The sequence below is a fragment of the Zalophus californianus genome, chromosome 5, assembly GCF_009762305.2.
Source record: "Zalophus californianus isolate mZalCal1 chromosome 5, mZalCal1.pri.v2, whole genome shotgun sequence".
In the NCBI taxonomy this organism is placed as follows: Eukaryota; Metazoa; Chordata; class Mammalia; order Carnivora; family Otariidae; genus Zalophus; species Zalophus californianus.
This window is the reverse complement of record NC_045599.1, coordinates 21,294,673-21,309,182: the sequence shown is the minus strand read 5'-3', so window position 1 is coordinate 21,309,182 and position 14,510 is coordinate 21,294,673. Positions and strand designations below refer to the sequence as shown.

The following is a 14,510-nucleotide window of genomic DNA, read 5'->3' as shown; positions in this document are numbered from 1 at the left end:
GAAGCTTTGGGACCCTTGCTCACATAGGCCCCCTCTAAGGCCCTTTCCTAGCTAAGTATTCAGAATTTTGCATTCTCTTTCTTTTTTTTTTTTTTTCTGTAGGGAAAATAACGTGTTTTGCCAAAGCTGCTTTCTTTCCCCCATAAAAGAACAGCTGGCTTCTAGAGACAGACGTGGAATTAAAGAATGTCTCAAGGACTAAGCACAAACCTGTTGCTTTCCAACAATGTTATGAGCCCATTCCTTGTTTCACTACACAATTCTTCATACATTCAAAAGGGGTTCTAGAACTCCAGAGATAACAGTACCTCTATCATGTCTCGAGCACTCACACCACCTGGCAAGCCTCCAGCCAACAGATGCAAGGCCTTTCTTTACAAGTTCATGTCTTTCTCTAGAAGTCTTGAGACTGGATGCCTTCAGAAGGTTGCAGGTTCGTACGGAGTTTATACATGTAATTGAGTGCTTGTGTGAGGAAGGCCCCACTGGTGTTGATTTCCATCAAGGTCAGGTTATCCAGCTTGGCATGTGCCTCCTGCTGGCTCACAAAGCTGTCAGCAGACACCCGTAGTTTGGCTATGCGAGTGTCCCACACATCCTTGATCAGGGTCCGGATCTCATCTACTTTCGGGATATTGTCTGAAGCATGATTTAATAGGAGTTTCGTAAGTTCCATGTAGTAAGGGCTAGGCATAGGGGTAAAAGTTTCTTCCTTTCGTTCATGATCCCTAATCTTCTCCAACTTTTCCACACCCATCCACTCAGGAGGAATCAGCCGACACTTCTGTCTCTGTTTCAGGTTAATCGCCAGCCACAGAGGCACTTCCACTGGTAAACCAGGGTTAAAAGGCCCCAGGTCCCCCCCGATGAGGTAGATCTTGTCTAGGCTGAAGTTTGGGATTATGGTGACCAGCTCCTTCTCAGCCAGAAACTCCACCTCCGCCGTGTCCATGCTGGCCACAGCGACCCGCCTGGGACACGTCGCCGCCGACTGCCCCTCACCATCGGGGGCAGGGAAAGGGCCGTGGCCGCAGCTTTCCCGCCAACCTGCATTCTCTTTCTTAATGAGGGCCCCCAAATTTGTATGTTTCAGGTCCCACAGAATCTAGATAGTCCCCTTTTTGTCTTTGTTTATCCTCTAGTTCGTGAATTCTGTATGGGCAGAGCCTTTGTCATCACAACACACATGAGGCATTTTATAGTTGGCTGCTGGATGGATGGATGGATGGATGGATGGGTGGATGGATGGATGGATGGAAATGGTCTGGAAATCTAAGGCAAGACTGAGAAGGGAGGAAGAGACAAGCAATGAGTGCAGGCTGAGGCAAGACGTGGATGGAAAAGCTCAGGACGAGGAGCTCCTTGGTTCCCTGCACAGCCTGGAGAGGGACGTTGGCCAGGATACCAGCATCAAAACAAGGCCATGAATCAGACTCATGCAGAGAGCAATGGCTAGAAGCCAGGCAGACAAACACAGGCCTGGAGTGTGCACAGCCCCGTGGTCAGAGCGGAACAATAGGTACAAATACAGGTCAATGACCAGGAAACAGAGGAGCAAGACAAACTTGCAGGAAGACAGAAACCAAACAGCAATGAGAAGCAAGCATTTCCTGCTCAGCCCTCTCTGGTTCTGGGGTGACTGACACCACCCCGGGGCAGGGGGCAGGAACACCGGGCCAAGAGATGGGGCATGAAGGGGGACAGAGGAGGCCGATGTCTTTCTCACTTGGATTGATGTCCAGGGCAATCTATTTCCAACCCTGAGCATCGACTGAAAATAAAATCATGAAAATGCTGCTGAGTTCACAAAGCCCTCTTTAAAAAAGAAGAAAAAAGGGAATAAAAAATCTGAATCCATTCCATTTTGAGGTATTCCTTTAAAGATTTGCTTTCAATGATGTGACAATGAATGGTTGTGTTGTAGTATGAAACCAGCAGTTATGTAAAGGAGGCAAAAAATTGCTTCATTAAAATGCATGGGGGGAGAAGCAATGGATTATAGTATAGATCATGCTGCAGATGAGCAGATTACTGAGCACCAGGCACATAAGGGAGACAGATTAATGAAAAATAAATAAAGGGACTTCAGAAAAACAGCATGAAGCTGAACACTGGTCTGCTGCTTATCACAGACTATAAGCCCAAATGTGTGTAGAAAATCATTTCTTTTCATTTGGAATGTTGATCTGAAAGTTAATGTTATTTGCTTCTTTACCTATTTCTCCATTTTATGTATTTATCTTTTGGATAATTAAAGATAATTTTAAAAACTAGGAAACATCAACATGGTAGAATATCTAATGCAGGTTGCTTACTCTGGAAAAATGTCAAGGGCATGGTGCAGTTTTCTCAACAGTACGGATAATCACTGAAAATTATAAATAAAATAATTGATTCTTCTTGTCATGGCTTTACTGTGTGTGTGGTTTTTTTTTTAAGTTTTCTTTTTTTTAAGATTTTATTTATTTATTTGACAGAAAGAGACACAGCGAGAGAGGGAACACAAGCAGGGGGAGTGGGAGAGGGAGAAGCAGGCTTCCTGCAGAGCAGAGAGCCCAATGTGGGGCTCAATCCCAGGACCCTGGGATCATGACCTGAGCCGAAGGCAGACGTTTAATGATTGAGCCACCCAGGCGCCCCTGCTTTGCTGTGTGCTTTGCCTAAAAAACTGCCTGGATGTTACTTTGAAGGGAAAATCACTTAAAGTAGCAGGAAAACAATGGAATTTGGAGTCAGATGACCCAGAGCTGTAAAAGCAACTCTAACATTTATATTGTGTGATTTGGACAAATCATCAACTCTCTCTGAGCTTCAATTTTTGGCAAGAAAAATGATACCTGCTTTAATTAACTCAGAGTTTTCAGTGCATCTCAAATGATATATTATTTAAAAAAAATTTTGTAAAAAGCTGTACGAACATAAATTGTCAATTACGTTTACGACCTCCCTTAGGTTTCAGCTGGATTTGGGTTACATGTAATCACTCTAACAGATGAAAAAGAAAGCATCCAGCAATCACCTGAAAATCACACCTACCATTTATAATGTTCATACTGACAGTGAAAGACAGGTAGTGACTATTTTTAAGGATGGCATTACTTTCCAATATTTACTTAATCATTTTAAAATTAGACTTACAATTTCTACAATGTGTGAAGTTAAACAAGTCACCTCTTTTGAATTTAATAAGCTCCATTAAAGTATTTATGATAATTATATATACTTCTGAGCATGGAGATGCTTAATTAGAAGCTTAAAAGTTTTAAGGCAAGTAAAAATAGATGAACTATATGTAAGAACTCTGAGAAAACGGTAGCGTACCTATTAAGATCCAAGTGGAGGTGTGGAGTAGTCAGTTGTTTATACAAGGCAAGAGTTCAAGAAAAGGATGGGGCTGGAGATACAAATGACTGAGTCATCATTCAATAGATGGTTTTGAGTCATGCAGGGGAGAGTGATTATAGCTAGAGAAGAGGTCTAAGGCCAGAGCTGAGGGGCTCCCTAATGTTTCAAGGCTGTGGACAAGATGATAACCCAGCAAAGGAGCCTGAGGAAATCGGCTGGTGAGGGTAGGAGGAGACAAGGGCTCTGAAAGACAAATGAGGAAAACAGTTCAAGGAGGAGGTAATGTCGACTGTGCCAAATAGTGTTGAGCGGTCAGTCAAGATACAGACTGAGAATTGGCCCATGGATCCAGCAACCTGGAGGTCACGGTGACCTTGACAGGAGCACCATAAGTAGACTGGGAAGCCAATAAAAGTAGGAATGGGGAGATGTTGACCTTTAAATTACCTCCCTTTTGATACTCTGATTTTCTTTTTTTAACCTGAGCTCTTGCATTTTCATAAGTGGGGAGGACACAAGAGAGAGGGGGGGAGAGCCTGAAATTAAATTTAGCTCTATTATGGCCAAGAAACTTAATCTCAGTTCACAAAGTCTCTCCATAATATAATAAAATCAGTTACAACAGAATCAATTCCCCGAAGAGAAGGGGCCTGGACAGACCACACAATTATGATCTCCACATTTTCTATACCCAACGTCCAATAGAGTTTTTTTTTCGAATTATGAACTTAGTCACATAACTTTCGTCTTACATTCAAATGTATATTGAAAAAAGCAGAGTTACTTAAAATCATAGATGTTCTGGAAAATCTGAAGTGTATAATGACTGTACATAGAGCTCATTCTCTTGCCTTTAGGCAGAGGTACATCTGAACCTTTGTGAATATTTAATAGTTAATATTGGTTTCTAACCCAATAGCATTTAACCTACCAGCTACTTTGTATAAAGTAGTATGTTAAGCAAAGATCTTTATCAGGACTTCCTTCAGGCACAAATCCCACTGCACCATCAGAGAGTTGCAACTCAGATCCCCTGGAGAGATCTCAGTGTGGAACATTTTAATGATTTGGGGCTTTTCTGATGAACCTAAAAATAAATCATTAAATGTTTATTTTACTCCCATGAAATGTGTCCAGATGAAATCCTGCCTCCATCCTCACGTCTCATCCCATCCTTCACCCTACCCTTGGCATCAAAATGCACTACTTGGGTTTGCCCACATTCTCTTTCAGTGTGTTCCCAAGTGCAATGGGGACTGACAACAGCAGTCCACCATCTGTATGACACGCTGATCTTTTAAAGACCATCCATCCACCCCCGGGGCGAAACCATTACCATTCCTGTAATTTATCTCCATTAGAACTTTTATCCAGCCCACAGCCATTTTTCCCTCTCTTGTCAAATCCAGTGGGCCACCAAATTCTCAGAAAAGTCTGGCCCAATATCTCAATGATTTGATTATTCTACAGTTCTTACAAGTTCAGTTTCTCCTAAAAAATTCCAAGATATTGCTTTTTTAAAAGTTATTATTCTTCTTAAAATAGAGGAACACTGCCTTTCAACATGTCCTTCTTGGCAAACTTATTATTTATTCCATTTACAGTTAGAATTTTCATGCTCATTTTTCTCTTCAATGAACTACTTTCCAGAATTTCCTTTCCTCTTCCCTATAATTAGTGCTACATAACATTGATAAAGGACCCACATTATCAGAAAGAAGAAAGCCATAGGAACATATTGAGTATTCTCAAAGGAACATATTCCAACACAAGAGTTTACAATATCCAAATAAGTGATTGCTTTCTGCACAAGAAAATAGAAACAAATTTACCACAAAGCTTGCTTCCTTAACATTATCTATTCAATAGGTACTTAAGGAACAGCCATTACATGCAAGATATATAGACCCTGTTGAATACAGATGATGGGCACAAAGCCTGCCTTGGAGGGACTCACCGTCTAGAGAGGAGAAAGTAGGACAAATCTTGTTAACATGTGGCGGAGGATGGGGGCGCCTGGGTGGCTCTGTTGGTTAGGCAGCTGTCTTTGGCTCAGGTCATGATCCCAGGGTCCTGGGATCCAGCCCCCCATCAGACTCCCTGTTCAGCGGGGAGTCTGCTTCCCCCTCTCCCAATGCCCCTCCTCCCACTTGTGTGTGTGCGCACTCTCTTTCCCCCAAATAAAATCTTTAAAATACATAAAATACATAAAATCTTTAAAACAAGACAAAAACAGAAACGTGGTGGAGTACAGATTAGGGAGCGATTCTTTTCAAACAGCCTAAAGGAAGGCAGTGAGGAGGTGGTATTTGAATGGCTCTTGAAGATCAGGTAGCCCTTCAAGTGGGATTTAGAAAACTGAATGAGGGGAGCAAGCTTCCAGAGAAGAAACTTGTGTGAGCACAGAAGAGCACCTGGGAGGGCATGAGTCAGGACAAGGAACTAAGGATCCACTGCTCAGGAGTATGCATGAAGGTGAGCAAGACAAGATAAAGTTGGAGAGACAGGTTAGAGTCAGGTCTTACCATGTTGAGGACACCGGGGAAAGAATATGGGCTCCATCCATTAGGCAACGAGAATCCCCCAGGGATTTTGGAGCAGAAGAAAAGCAAGATGAGAACATTAATGTATAGGATGGATGGGAATGAAGCCACACTGGAAAAGGGAGGCCAGTTGTAAGGTTTTTGGGCCACATAGGCTGCGCCTTGATGAAGTCGAAGTATGACAGAGCTGTTGAGTTCAGAGGAGGGGGAAGATTTTAAGATACTTCATTAAATTGATAGAATCTGGTATCTGATGGAATGTGGAAGGTGAGGGACAGGGAGAAGTCAGAGTTCACCCCAACGACATTAGACTGGTTGCAATGAGGATTACAGAGGAAGGGAGGATTTGTGAGCAAAAACGTGTCTGGGAGAGGACAAAGAAGATGCCCGGTGGCTGCTAGAAAAACAAGTCTTCTAAGAAAGAATTCAGAGATGGAAGTACAAACAAATGCAAAAATCATCTGCACAGATGTGACAACCAGAGTCATGACTCTGGACTAGATTTTTAATTGAGAAACAGCCACAATTACTGTCTATACATCACAAAGTCAAATGGTGTTTTGCTAATTATCCACTTAGTTTGATGAATGTAGACAGCCAATATCAGATCATTACAGCCTAGATGCTTTGCAGCCGGAGTGGCCCAGTTCAGCAGTCCACATCAATCAAATTAAACAAATCATTGTCCAGTCTGCCCTTGGCTTTGTGCAGTGTCGACACAAGTCAGTGGGGACATGCTCAAATTGAAATTGAGAACCTGACTCGAGACCAGGGCCGGATCTCTGGATCTCGTCCTCCCACCAGTCTCTAGGCCATGATGCCGTCCAGCAAGGCCCCCCCTCCCCCCCCACACACACCTGCCTTCCTCGCTAATCTCAACCTAGGAGGCCAACTTCGGAGAGCTAGATCTCAAATGACACTTATTGTCAAAACCGTAGGGCCCTATTTCTGAGTGTACTTTTCATGCTTCTTCCACTGCAGGCAACCAAAACCGGCCATCACATTGCACACAACAAATCTGTAATTCAGTGTAACTTTCACACACTTCAGAACATAACTTCAAAGCCAAGCACCATCATGAAGTCCAAATTTCAAGATGAAGGCCACTACTCTATGAGAAAAGATCAGGGCAAATGAAAATCAAGGTGTTTTCCAAGCAGGCAGATGGGAAGAATGAGCAAGAAATAAAAAATCACTTTCCCCTTTGCTCTATGCTTACAGAGACTTATAGTATTTCTCCCAACTCTGCTAGATCCTTCCATGATCCCATGTAAGGTTCATGAGACCATACTTAGAAAAACATTTTACAAACCAGTCAGAGGAAAATATCCTAATATACCTTAATTTCAGTGCATTCTGCCCTTCCACTGAAAGTGGGAAAGGAGACCCATCAGCCATTTCTTAATCGTAACAAGGAGGCTTAGTGAGGCGGTTACTTAGCCGCAAATGCTTCTGGGAAATGGACTGAGAAAATAGCTCCCCGTAACCATTCGTGTCCCCTTATTGTCACTGGCATTGAAGAGTCTCCTGAGGAAAAAAAAAAAAAAGAGACTTGAACCATCATACAATTGGAATTGAAACATTAACCGCCATGTCTGATGGCTCCACGGAACTGTCACATTACAAAGAGAAGCAAAGGTGCATCAGAGGGAACATGTCAGCTACAGCAGAAAGTCGACATGTTACAATCCGAATTGTTTTCTATTTCCGTGCAGAAACTTCAGAGTCGGCGACAAGAGTGGGTGAGCCATCTCTCAGACTTCTCCTTTATATAGAGGGCATAAAAATAGCTGGACTCCGCAGACTTGGGGAAAGAGGTTTTCCTTGAAGAGCATGGTGCTGGGCAGGCTTGGTGTGCCCCCGTTTTGGAAGGGTAGGGAACATGTGTCGCTCCTCCCCAACCTATTGACAGCATTTCAACAGGACTAGAGCTGGAGACGCATGGACTGCTGTCTATCTCTTGATGTGGGAAACAAAGGCAGAAGGAAATGTAGATAAAATTAAATGTCCTTATAACTTGAAAAACACTTGAGGCAGGCAGAGTTTCCTCCAGGAAACTCCCAACTGTCTTAGCTGTTAATGCCTTGTTAGAGGGAAAAACTACCTCAGCTGGACAATAGCAAGGCCTCCATTATCCGGAGTCATCTTTAGCACACGAAAATCCTTTTGGAACTTCCCTTATCTTTAATTCTCCCAACCCCAAAGTATATAATTGACCCTGACAATCCCAGAACAGCAACTCTTCCTGCCCACGGGTCCTGCCCCTGAGCTTTAATAAAACCACCTTTTTGCACCGAAGACGGACGTCTCAAGAATTCTTTCTTGGCTGTTGGCTCCGGACCCCAACAACACTACTCCAAATACACATTATTTCTCACTTCAAACTTAAAATGAGGTGACAAGTAAGTCAAAGAATAAGTGGCTGCATAAAGCAGCCTACACTGTCAAAGTTTGTCAAGGGGAAAAGGGGTGACTGTTTCCCATGGGCAGGAGTGGGTCACATAAAGAATGAATTTGAGGTCAGCTTTGGTCCGGTCCCGTGAGAGTTCCCAACAAAGGGGCAAACAGGCCCTAGTGGAGAGAAGCTAAAATTAGTATTATGTTCCAATCTGGGGGTTATAGAGGAGTAACCAATTGGCCATAATGGAAAAGCCTTCACTTGGGTCAAGGGAGCTTCAGATGAAAGGCCCCCCCAGGGATGGGGCTCTCCAAAGAACTAAAGCTGAACTTAAACAGCCCAGGCCCCCAGGGGTTAGTGTCAGTCACGTGAGAACTTTTCTGCTCCCCGTTCACCTCTCCTTCTTCCGTTACTATATTCTAACCCTAGAGAGGCAGGAACAGATTCTAGCTTCTGTCTCCCGCCTCTAATAGTCTCCACCCCCTCCTCCCTGCCAACCAGGAGATTAACTGGCACAGGCGATTACCTTTCAGCACCCAGCAGGCAGTAAAAGGAACACAAAACGACCTTGTCTTTGAACCTCCTCTGGCCACCAGTGGTGGTCTAACGGTGGACATGGACGTCCGCAGACTGAGGCACTGCACTCTGTGGCTTACTCCCCAGCTTCTGCTCCTTCTCTTCCTTTCTCTGCTCTCCGACCCCCACCCCCACCCCGCAAAACCTTCCTTTATTTTTTTATGCTGATTGGCTTAGCTATCTCTTTGTTTCAATGCCTCCTTCCAAATCATGCCCTGGGGGCCTCATCTTTGCTAAATAAAAGGCTATTTACTCCAGAGAGAAACATGCTACATTCTTACAGGCTGAGGCTGCCGCAGTCACTTGTGGTTTTAAATAGTAATTGTTTTATCTGTGCTGCAAGACCCAGCAACAGGGCTCGAATTTGGAGGGGTGAAGTGATTATGGTTATAGATGGTGGCACATTCCAGAACTCGTTGCCACCTGAGATGTGTCCTGAGGAGAAAAGGGTTCTATATGTTAATTGAAAATATATTAAAATGCTGGTAAGCTCACTATGGATCCTTGTCACTTTTTCTGCTTCCCTACCCCTCCACCTCACTCCACCACTCCCTCCCCACCTCCCTCCCACACACACACAGAAAAAAGAGAGTTCTTTTCATTTGGTGGCCATCGGACCCTGGTGACCATCAGCGTCCCTGACCTTGAGGCACGGTGGCCATATTCCTGATTTTCCATGCTCAGGGCAGTGGGTTTCAGCTTTACCAGCACCTAGGCATATGACTGAGCCTGGCCACCATGGCGTCCTGGCTCTGCCATCTGCAGCTGTAAGATCTCTATCCACGATCCTGGCATTGCCGTGCCGGTCCCAGCAGAGTGCCAAAAAATAAAGAAGAAAGCTCCTCTCGTGCTCACAGAAACAATAGTGAGGAGGTTAGGCCTTGAGGTGCAGCAGCTCTGCTCCATTTTTAAAATGACATTCCTGGGGCACCTGGATGGCTCAGTCGGTTGGGCGTCTGCCTTTGGCTCGGGTCATGATCCCAAGTTCCTGGGATCGAACCCCACATCAGGCTCCCTGCTCACAGGGAGTCTGCTTCTCCTCCTGCCCCTCACCCTGCTCGTGTTTTCTCTCACTCTCTCTGTCTCTGTCTCTCTCTCATGAATAAATAAAGTCTTTTTAAAAAATAATAAAATAAAATGACATTCCTTGTGGGACTCCCCATCTTCACCAGCAGGATCAGCCACTCGGGAGGTGATGGCACATGAAGCTCCAAGTCCCGGCTCAGCAAACAGTGCTGAGAAAGAAATGTGCAGATGTGTGAGCACCCCGTGCGGGAGTGGGGGTGGGGGTTGGGGGGGGGAGTAGGAGGTGTCTATAAAAGACTGGGCTTCCTGGAGTCAATAAGGAGCCAGTCAAATGGGGGTTTGCTCACTGCTATTGACATGTGGGGCTTAATCTGAGGTGACTGAATTTGCCATCAGTAGCTGCTAAATCCTGAGACACTCGGATTACATGCTGTAAACGGCTTTTGTCTATAAATCCATGAAATTCACAAAGATACAAGGCTGGGCCGTGGTAGAAGTGCTCTGTGACTTTGACTCATCCTACTGGCCATGTTTTCCAGAATGCCACTGGAGAAATTTCCACACAAAATATTAGAATAGGTAATAATACCCAAACACCACCTAGAAACATTAGGTCAAGTGCTTTACCTACTTTATCTCATTAAATCCCTACCGTGACCCTAAAAGACAGGTGTTATAATCCCCATTTTAGAGAATTCAAAAAGAGGCTCAGAAATTTTAAATAACTTAAGGTCAGACAAGTAATAAATATTGAAACTGCTTAATCAAAGACATGAAAATAAACACTAAACTAGAGCAACTGAAAGATTCTGGAACATACTGCATTAGGTTTAGGCCAGGCTCCCTAGAAGCAAAACTGGAGAAAAGGATTCATGTCCAAAGGGTCTAGTGAGGAAGGCCTCCAAGAGAACATTCACTGGGGGTAAGGGAAGCAGGACCCAAATAGCAGGAAGTCAAGCAAAGGTGTGATCTCAGGGAAAGACCCACCGACAGTTGACTTCACCTGATCCCACAGGGGAGCTCCAGGATGTAAGCTACACCTCACAGTTGTCCAGGCCAACCAGAGGCACTCCCATACCTGTCAGTCAGGGCTGTCCCCTGAGGAAAAAAAAGAAGAAGAAGAAGCCCCAGGCCCGGCCACGGAAAGCAAATCACACTAAACCCACTGGCATGTACAAACAGTAACAAGGAATCTGAAGAATCTGGCACAAGCCCAGACATTGTCTGCTGAGGCATCCAACAGCAGAGCTGGCTCCCAACCACCTGCACATCCTTGATAGTCATCCCCAGTGAGACAGAATGCTTCCATAATTTGGGCTTCAGGCAGACTGTGTATACCCATGAAGAGTAAAAAGGTTTAGGTCAGACCTTTCCTTTATTGAAACTGGTGTGTGATTTGGGAGCCCAGGATCAGGTTCCATACGGGGAATGAGCGTGTGGTCAAGGAGGCAGGTTGCCAAGGCCAAAGGCCCTATGGCCTTGCCCAAAGATGACGTGTCCTCCCCACACATGCCCCACTGCCTGGCTCTGTGACTCTGGGCAAATCATTTAATTACGTGAGTCTCGGTTCCTCTAGAGGGGAAAAGGAAAAAAAAGATATACCCCAGAACTTGCTGGAATAATCAAATGAGATAATACCTATGAAACTGCTTTGTAAATGGTCATGATATCAATATTAGTTATTAGTAGTATTAGGTTGCTGTTGGATTAAATAGAGAGAATCGTTTCCATTCAAATGGGCTGCACAGAGGTAGACGTGACTGTGGTTAGATGTAAATTCCAGAGAAATTTCTTGTTCCCAAAGCAGCCTGACCCTGCCTACTCCCTAACATCTCTAAGCAAGCCATCATCCAGCTGAAGATCGGATGGATTTGGAAAGAGAGCTGCCTTGAGCTTCAGGAAGTCCCAGCTCACAGTGACACAGACCAGTCAGTCCCTCCAAAGGCTCCAGCCTCATTGTCTGCTGGGCGCTGGAGGGGTGTACACCTCTCGAACCTTCACACGTCCCATGGTCCCGGCTCTCTCTGTTTTCCCAAGGCAACTTGCACTGAACACTACAGCACCTCCAAAAGAGAATATGACGTGCTCAACACACTGACATGAAGGTGCAAAGGACGTAATGGAATAACCATTGCCCGACTAGGCACAGCCTTAACCCAAAGGAGGACTTCTCAAATGTCTATGAAGAACTGCTTTCGGGGTGTGGGGTGGAGATTTCAGCACCCAGGGCAAGAGTCTGAAAATCACACCAGATGCATGATTTGGTCAAATAAAGCTAACACTGTTTACAGGAAGAATGTTTCTCCTGAGAGTGACTTCCAAGTGTAGGGCACAAGAGACCTCAATTATGACAGAATGTTTCCTTCTCAACTATCTTTTGAGCCACTGAATAAAGAATAGACTTTGGGATCAGAACAACCTAAGTTTTACTCCCGACTTCAGCATTGACCAGCTACATGACCTTCAGCATGATCTGAACCTCACCTTCCCCAACTGTGAAATGGGATAAAGAGTCCCTCCCTCATGAGGTCACTTTAAGAATAAAGCACAGGCTCAGGTGCCTGAGTGGCTCAGTCGTTAAGCATCTGCCTTCGGCTCAGGTCATTGTCCCAGGGTCCTGGGATCGAGCCCCGCATCGGACTCCCTGCTCAGTGGGGAGTCTGCTTTTCCCTCTGCCTCTCTCTCTTTTAGGAATAAATAAATAAAATATTTTTTAAAAAAGAATAAAGCACAAGCAAGTTGCTTAGCATAGCTCCTGCTTTGGCAGCAGATGTCCAACAAATGTTATCAATAAAATCAACAGTAACACATAAAGGGCCTAGGCCAGTGCCGATGACAAAATAAAACATTAATGATCATTATTGTAATTGTAATGATCATGCTCCTCAGAGAGCATTTCAGGGATTGGCTATTGATGGGCAGGCAGTAAATGTTGGTCAAACTAATGAATACACAAACGACTGCCGTCAACAAACTTCTCTTTTTTTAAGATTTTATTTATTTATTTGAGACAGAGAGAGAGCATGAGCAGGGGGAGGGGCAGAGGGAGAAGCAGACTCCCTGCTGAGCAGAGAACCCGACAACGGGCTCCATCCCAGGACTCCAGGACCATGACCTGAGCCGAAGGCAGACACCTCACCAACTGAGCCACCCAGGCGTCCCAGTCAGCCAACTTCTTAACCCCTAGCAGAAAGAGAACACTTCTGAATTCAATGCGTCAAGAATCTCCTAGCTCCTAAATATCTTAAAAATGGCCTGGTACCTCCGCCAGATTTCATGAGCTATATGCTGTCACCGTGATGCTTCCTCCCTTGTCAGCCCAGGAGAGCAGTGGGTAGCACACACAGCCTTCCCAGATGACGGGATGGAGGTGAGGCCATCGCGTCAGCATGACTGAGTCATCAACCGTTTCTGTCTGGCATTGGGACGGCAAACGCTGTGACTCTGGGCTTGCACTAATTTACCTGGGAACATCACAGATGTTTGTGTTTGCTCCTGAGATAACATCCACTTTGACTTTGCATAAAATATGGATACATTAGGGATCCAAACACTTCATGTCAATGAAGAATGTGCAGAAATACAGAACAGCACCAGCATTGCAACAGAGACTCTCTCTCTTCACAGTTACCTCTGCCATGGCAGATGGCTCTTCCTTTGTAGATTCTGAAGGGCGAGAAGAAGGTGGATTTGCCTACTTCACAGCCCATCCCAAAGGAGGCACTGTGTCCTTGAGCCAGGACTGACAAAAGCCAGAGGGAAGAATCCCAGACAGGAATAACTTGGGAAGAGGCGGCTTACAGCTCCATAAACAGGATGAATTGGCCACATCCTCTCAACACATGAGAAAGAACCACACTGCCTCAAGTCCACTTTCCAACAGGTGTCACTGGGGCATGGCTGAGGGGTCCAGGAAAATGACAATCTCTTCGGTGAGGAAGAGAAGGGAGATACTATTGACTGAGTGATGGTGACAATGGTCATTTGTTAAGGACATATGCAGAGACTCTATGCAAAAATTATATCATGTATTTCCATAATAACCCCATAACAGATACTGGGTTGGTTTGCTAGGGCTATGATAACAAGCTATCACAGGTTGGGTGGCTTCAACAACAGAAATATAGTTGCTCACAGGTCTGGAGGCTGCAAGTTGAACATCAGAGGGCCAGCAGGACTGGCTTCCTCTGAAGGCCATGATGGAAGGAGCTATTTTGGGCCACTGTCCTTGGCCTGCAAGTGGCCGGCCTCTTGGTGCCTCTTCATTCAGTCTTCCCATGTGCATCCCTGGAGTCTCTCTTTGGGTCCAATTTCCTCTTCTTTTAAGGACATCAGTCAGATTGGATTAGGGGTCCACCCTGACAGTCTTACTCTAACGTAATCACCTCTTTAGAGGTCCTATCTCCAAATACAGTCACATTCTGAGGTCAGAACCTTGACATACGAATTTGCTGGTGAGTTGGGAAAGGGTGGGTGGGTGGGAGGGGTTCCACAAATCAGTCCATAACAAGTACTATGATTCCCATCTTACTGATGAGGATTTTAAACTCTGTTGTGTAACATAGCCAGTAAATCAAGAAGGCAGGATTTGAATTTGGATGTGTGTGACATCAAAGTCTATA

At 44.9% G+C, this 14,510-nt stretch overlaps 1 protein-coding gene across 1 annotated transcript; it reads right to left on the bottom strand.

Moving 5' to 3' along the window:
- Positions 1-222: 222 nt before the first annotated feature.
- Positions 223-1,002, bottom strand: LOC113929770 (DNA replication complex GINS protein PSF2-like). Its single transcript, XM_035727799.1, has one exon. The coding sequence runs from the start codon at positions 950-952 to the stop codon at positions 395-397; it is 558 nt and encodes a 185-aa protein (XP_035583692.1). The 5' UTR covers positions 953-1,002; the 3' UTR covers positions 223-394.
- Positions 1,003-14,510: the final 13,508 nt, after the last annotated feature.